The 7,462-nt window shown below is 45.1% G+C and overlaps 1 protein-coding gene across 1 annotated transcript in view; it reads left to right on the forward strand.

Moving 5' to 3' along the window:
• The window catches only part of LOC108578735 (ankyrin repeat and SAM domain-containing protein 1A-like), a 93,789-nt gene that overhangs the window by 4,981 nt on the left and 81,346 nt on the right, over nucleotides 1-7,462 (forward strand). Inside the window, exon 2 of the mRNA XM_017942112.1 lies at nucleotides 7,373-7,453. Coding sequence (XP_017797601.1) covers nucleotides 7,373-7,453 — 81 coding nt within the window. The remainder of the gene's footprint in view (nucleotides 1-7,372; nucleotides 7,454-7,462) is intronic.

Consider the following 7,462-nt stretch of genomic DNA (forward strand, 5'->3'; position numbering starts at 1 on the left):
GAAGGAATCGATGCGTTAAACGACCGACGAGGGGATAATTAGCCGACAGGCAGGGCATTCTGTCACGACGAGAACCGTTCGCGTTCACTGCGTTCGTTTCTATCACGGATCGATGGACGATCCTCCCTTCGAGAAACGGAGATAGAGATATAGAGAGAAAGAGAGATATATAGAGACGCGCCCTTTTCCCTCGAGGGGCGCGAAACTGCATAAAGTGCAACTAGAAGAGAGTCTCCATCCCCTCCTCCACACTCTTTTTCTCTCACCTTTCCGGAGTGACACTCCAAGTGTTTGCGAGGAAGGACCTTTTCGCGACATCAGCACGTATCGCGAGACCCCTCTCTTCCTCGCCGGAGGAATTTATCGATTGAGGCTCTAACAGCCCTCGCGTGTCTTCACCCTCGCCGCTTTTTGGCTCCTGTCTACCTGTTTCTCTCTTTGTCGTCTGGCTTCTCTTCTTGTTGTCTCTTCCTCCGTCACGTACATATGTCTCTCTCTCTCTCTCTCTTTCTTCTTCTCGATTATTCTCCACTGAATACTGTGTCTCTCACATACGGACACTACTCCCTCTTCTCACTTCATTGTCCTGTCGTTGTCTTCTTGTTCTTTCACTTCTTCTGTAATTCTCCTTTGTCTTCTCTTAGCGACGTTTCATTATCATTTTTTAATCATCGACTACCGTATTCTTGTTTCTTTGAGATTGTTTTTCGTCTTTATCGGTTTTCAAGTCGGTTCTGTTTTTTTTTTCTTCAAAGAATTTCCTTCTTCTCTTGAAACTTCTTCAATTTGTAGGCTGTCTATCCTCCTACCTTTTCTCCGTTTCGTTTCCTCCGTCCGTCCTTGAGCTACCCTCGGTCGATCTTCCTAGTTTCCCTCCCCGTTATGCCTCCGGCGTAAGGGCGAGTTCGCACTAAACACTCGCATCCGCGAAACCGGAAGGGGCTGGGATGGAGGTTCTCTTATCCCTCTGCGTTTTATTGCGCCTCTGACCGTCGAGTGGCGGGGAAAACCGCGTAATTCAATGACACCGGTCTCCCCGACAGATTTCATTTTAAATGCTACTGTTATTGTTTATCGATGTTTTGCAATTCTACGTAACTACAAAAAGACCATTTTAAAAGAGTATTTTCCTTATGTTATTTCTTTGCAATTCAGCGTGATTTAAAGTAAAATTCGTACGTCACAGTATTGATATACATATATGTATATTTAATGGTTGAGCAAGAATTTCAGAATGTTTGATGAGACGGTATTTCATAGCAGTGACAATATCACAAACTCTCTGCACTTTGCGTATAAATACAATGGAAGTCTCGAGGGACATTCATAAGGCCGTGGCTTATTGTTAGTCAAGTGCGCATCTCGACGTACATTCATACTCGATTTCTCTGCAAACAAAACCCATAGAGAAAAACGTTATTCTATATCATTTGCTACTGCCGGCACAATCATCGTACTTTCAATTGTACCGCCTCTTGCACAGTTGCCATTATCTTTACCCAATTTCGTATCGTAAAAATTGCACAACGTCTCTAACGTCGGAACGATCACACTTGAAAGATGAAAAGCAAAGAAAAGGAACAAAATGTTCAACGATTGGAAAAAGAAATAATAAGCGTTAAACTAAAAATCAAACTGAATATAAATCTTTGCCACAACAACGCTACACTTTGATCCAATCACGAGACTCCAAACCGTTTAACTTCAATATTCTTCGTGACACACGTCATCTAGTTCCAATGGCAATATCACTTAAGCTTCATTAACGCGACACCAACGCTCGTGAGTACATTATCTATATGTATGCTCCCGTGGGTTCACCGTGAATCCCCGATCAAGCTTCGTTTCTCCGACACGTGTTCCATTTTGTACGTAACGGTGGTTAACAAAAACGGCCGCTACAATTATCCCCAGGGTAACGGGCCATTTTTGTCGTTGATCGTTCGGTGTCTTGATTAAAACCAGCAAGAAATTGCCATTATAGATGCCTGACAGACGGTGCCTTCCGTGCTTTCATTCGAAGTTGCACGCCACCTATCTGTATCTTTCATGTCCCCCCGCCGTCCAATTCGTAATGTTCGTAGACGTCGAGGGCACTGGGCGATGTCCTTTTTGCAGACAATCTTCAGGGTTTAATTAAGGAACTTGGGCAAGCGGATAAACTCGATGAATGGGGCAGGCGAGTCGGCGCGGAGGGTGCGACTGACGGAGAAGGACAGAGCGGTAGCTGCAGAAACAGCCGGAGAGGTCGAGAAAGAGAGGTTAAAGGGGGGTTTGGTGAAAGAAAGGAAGAGTCAAACGTCCCCGACTGGTCTTGCTTGGGGAGAGACACACGGGAGAGCCGAGCGTGGGCCATTCCGATGTACTCGCGTCGCGTATACATTTGTACCGGCTGATTCAAAATTCCAGGTCAATAAAGAGTATGGAACGCTGCGGTGGTTGTAAAAATTCTTGTTTTCTACGTTTTGCTTAGCTTTCAATCTACTTAGATGGCCCTTTAGCGAGACCACTGGGAATTGTTTATTTGAAAAACTTCATTGAAGTAATATGGAAATGTAGCGATCAAATCTACACTTTCTTTTCTGTACAATTGTCTTCGACACATTCTTGGAATCTTCTTCGAATGTTTGTTTCTAGAGCACTTTTCTTTTGGTACTGCTACAATTTTCTGTCGGAGATGGAAATGAAAAGCTACACAACTTTGAATTCACCTTTTTCTTCCCTTATCTTGTACAGTTTCGTAGATATTCGTGGCAATTTTTTTGAGGGGGTGTTTTCATCGCAGAAACGCAAAATAGTTTCGTTGTTAGCGTCACTTGACCTACATTTCCGCGAAGTTTCAAATTTTGTCGGATACCGAAAATTCCCTGTTGAACCTATCAGTGTCAACATTATTTCGAAGCACCCTGTCACAGTAGGTACATTTCCTTGATCCGTACTTGTGAAACATCCAGTACATTACCTACATGCATGCCCGTATACCATGTAAGTACGCACGCGAGCAAAGTCTGAATTCCTATTCCTGTGTGCATACACGCGTCCGTCGTGGGGGGAAGTTACGACGTTCCCCGGCGTGTGTACTCGGCTTGAAGAGAGCCGGCTACCACCCCCGGCCCGTTGTTAGGGCGCGGAAAACAAATACGCGCGCCTCTGTCCGCAAAAGAGAGCGAGAAAGGCGCAGCCAGGACATAGAATCGCGGCGGCGGCGGCGAACACAGGGTCATAGAGGGTGATAGAGGGAGAGAGGGAGAGAGAGAGAGTGAGTTGGGTGAGAAACGGAAGGAATTGAAAGGGGGCAGAAGAGAAAGAGGGAAATTCAACACGTGCCTTCCTCCTCTCCGCGTTAGCTCTTTCCTATTCTTCTGCCTCGGCCAAAAGCTCCTCGAACTTCCAAGCGTTGCGAGCGTACTCCTCGCGGAACCCTCGAGAGTTCGTTTCTTTTTCTTGCCGCCCCTCCGTACCACCGCCAACCGCCCCTTCTCTACACTTGACTCGCTCGACAGTCAGAAAAGGAATTCTCTCCCTCTCTCTATCTTTCTCTCTTTCTCTGCTTAGAGGGTGGAGGCGGGGGGTGAGTTTGCGCTCGTAAAATCGACAGTTTCTCTCGTTTTTGATCTTTGGTTACAATGGATTAGAGGTCTCGTCGAGTGGCGAGTGCCTTGAACGATCGTCGTTGAACGTGAGCGTCGACGACGGGTTTGTAACGCGTGCCGATGATTTAAAGTGCCGCTATCCCTGAACGCTTAATGACGTCTCGTTGCTTAATGACGACCACGACGTGAACGTAGTCGGCGAACTACACGGTGACGACGACGTCGGCCAGGAGCCGGTCTTTGATCTGGCCCGCGTTCCGACAGAGAAAGGCCTTCGGTTCGCGTAATTGTTTTGGGTAAACTGAATGCGATGCTTTGATGCTGGGCTGCGCGACGCGAGCCTCGATTCACTACGCGTCCCCGTCCGTTAACGAGGCAAATCCAACCCCTCCTCGAGTTTTCCCGTCCTGGGCCTTAGTCGCCGCGAATCTCGATGAAACGTACATATTACGAACGATCATCCTCGCGATCCTTCGATTATTTATCTATGCTTGTTCCTTCGAAGATTCTCGTGGACGAGTTTGAAAGATCGCCGTTATCCTACGAGTTCAGATTTCGCGATACGGTTCGAGTATGCGAATTTTGGAATTGGAAAATGTTCGATGTCAATTGATTTTGGAAATATTCCCGCGGAGAAGAATTTCATTTTTCCATTGTCCTCGCAGCAGAGGCAAATTGTCATCGGCGGCAGGTATTTTTGCACAATTTTTATCGTGCTGTAAACACACATATTGACGTTGTGTCGCTTTGACAAACACCACGGTGTATCTCGAACGTTTGTTTGCGAAGAACAATTTTCAACGAACGTTCGGTATCGGTAAACATCGTTCGCTAAGAAAGTGTTATTGATCAGTGTTTGACTTTGCAACACCTTCACGAATCGTGTCCCAATCGGTTAATTTCGAATGTCAAGGTGGTCATTTGGATCTCGTAGGAGAAGTTTGAATGATACCGACTCAGAACCGCGACTCAGAGTTGTATTTGTGTTTCTTACACGGGGAGGGAAAAAAATAACGTTTAATATCGATAGAGAGGCGGACGGAGGGTTTCTAATATCGATACAAGTGTTACACGTGCGACATTTCGGAGGACGAAGGTAAACATACATATTGTTGATAATCTATCTTTTCATATCGGAACGGTACGAGAACTGTGCAAATACTATGGTTCACGATTATGATGTGTATTAATGGAGTAAGATAAATATTGCGCTCCCTTACGTTGTTTTGCTCTCTGGTGTCAACTTTTCCGCTCCTCGAAACGGGAAAATAGCATATTTTATCGGCATTTACCAAGAGTCCCGAGGTTTCATTTACGTATAGATTTTCAATGCTCTAAGCAGAAGAGTCTATCGAAGAGTTTGTACATACTTAATATTTTCAACTGCCTAAATTAATTGATATTTGTCGAGTGAGCAGCAGTTTGTTATATTTTCTTAATACCATCAATCAACACGTGCATGCAGTTATCTACAACTTCCAAAGAACAATAAGGTTCAGTTGGCTCGGAGGATCACTTGGCCCAGTGCCTCGACTTACCTCGTGAACTGAGTTGATTCAGTGGTCGACGTTAGTCTATGGATCGACTTCGTATAGAGTTTACTTGATCCAAGTGTCTACACAGTTTTAGGATGCCTAATTTAGGGACCAAGTCGACCTATTAAGATAAGTCGAAAAATTCGCTTCGAAACAATCGAGATAAATCACTCAAACCTACGATTTCCCCCCTTTTCCACATCTACGAATTCGACGTTCCACGAAATATAAATACATACGTTCAAACTAATCACCACCTCCTCGGTTAATTTTTAACCCGTGACGGCCTGTTTCTCTGGTTGCGGTTCGATCCATCGTATCCGGCCAATTCGATCGGCTTTGATCGTGCGCCACTCGACGCCTCGAGGGTGGCTGAGTGGCCAGCCCGAAGCGGCGCTAATCGAATCCACTTAAGAAGGGAACATGGGATAACGAGAAATTGCTTGGCTACGTACCGTTGTCGTTGCGTCTCCACGCGATCGAACCTTCGCCTACACAAAGAGCAACCACCGTTGGATCGAGGAACGAGGAGAAGAGCCAGAGAAGAGGAACGAAGTAGAAGAAGAAGAAGAAAAAAGAAGAAGGTGTCGCTTGTTCGTTCCCCAAGGGGATGATCTAAAGGCGCGTTTACATTGTGTTTGCACTAGGGGGGAGAGCAGAACGTGGCGGTGAACGCTTATCCCGCCACGAACGCAACAAAGGCACGTAATGAGAACATGTGTTGGATGCAGGAAGCTTCATTAGCAAACCTGTTCCTGTCCGCGAGGCCCATTGTGCCGACCTAGCTCTGTCTCTGCTGTTCTCTGCCGATACGGTGACGCGTTGCGTTCCGTTGCGTTGCGCGCGATTCTTTGCCCACTGCCACACCAGAGCCAGCCCAGTATTGCCGCCGGGTATTAGTTGCCGGCAGTAAACATGAATTCCTAATTGCGGAAATGGGCCCCGGCCGCCGCGCCGCCGCTCGATGATCGTTACCCTGGCTCGACCTGACACAATTGGGGGCGGGGGTGGTTGCTTCGAACCGCGTCGCGCCAAATACCCGATATATCCAGGCTTGCTTTCAGTTTAACGTCTCTCGAGAGACTCGTAGGCTGTCGCGAGGTCTGTTGGGATACTTTGCGATAAAGATGTGTCTAGCCTGGATCCCACGTGGAACTTAAGGAGTTTCTTACAGCCGTGGCTTTAGTACCATCCGCGCTGTTTTATGCGCCGGATATGTGTGCTTTGGAGAGTAGCGACGTATATAGATCGGATGTACAGGGTGAGCTGCGTGGAAGAGGCTAGATAATTGTATTAGCCAGCTATGGTGGTACGAGAAGATTTTTAGACGTAATTTTAACCCCTTTGCGCTTACATTATTCCCAATTTGACATGCAAGAACGATGGATTTTAGTCTTTTTTTTTTTAATTGTTTTCTAGGTGTGTAGAAATTAAGTTTCCCATTTATTTATAATGCTGTGACTTGCATTTTTGCAGTAGAATGGAAAGGATAGTACAATATGAGCAGTGAAAGAGAATAATTGAACAAAATTTCGCTTTTTGGAGGATTAGTTGTTCTCAATAAGATGGAAGAATCTTTTTGACGGAAGAAATGACAATAAATGAAAGGAACATTCGATTAAAAATTTTACACACCAATGTCTACTGCAACATATAGCAGAAGAAACATAGGCGACTTTAATAAAAAAACAAAAAAAGAATGGCATTTATAAAACAATTTTCTCGTACGACCATTGCTGTAGAAGATAATTAGACGACCCTTTTTTACATGACCCATCCTGTATAAATAAATACGCAGAGAGAAATTTTGTTTCGTTATAAGTTAAAATTTACCTCCTTCTTTCTTCACTTCTTTTACCACATTACGAGTATTGTATATTTTCTCGAATCTTCCGTAAATTCGGAGATGTGGTTTCCAATTTTAATAACGTTCGATCGTGAGATAACTTCGAAAATAAAATATTTTTTATCTACGATTATGACTAAAAGTCCCATTATAGGCGATACTGGAACGAAACGAAATCCTCTAAACGACCGTGCTGTAATCAACGATGACGTGTCAACCAGATATTCTTAACTTCCTGTGACTAATGTATTCAAACGTGGAATTTATCTCGAAGGCTCCCGTGATTGAATATCTCTCTCGACATACCCCGTACAATTTCATTGAAACTCTCTACGTGGATCGTTCTAATCGCAATGAACAAAAGTATTGTTGTAAATCCTGTTTTTATCTGTTCACAGCCTACGGCGGGGTCCGGGGGCTAACGTGCAAGACGCCAGTGGATATTCGGCCCTTCATCACGCAGCTCTGAACGGGCACAAGTATGTTGG

This window comes from Habropoda laboriosa, unplaced genomic scaffold, assembly GCF_001263275.1.
Source record: "Habropoda laboriosa isolate 0110345459 unplaced genomic scaffold, ASM126327v1 scaffold28, whole genome shotgun sequence".
Taxonomy (NCBI): Eukaryota; Metazoa; Arthropoda; class Insecta; order Hymenoptera; family Apidae; genus Habropoda; species Habropoda laboriosa.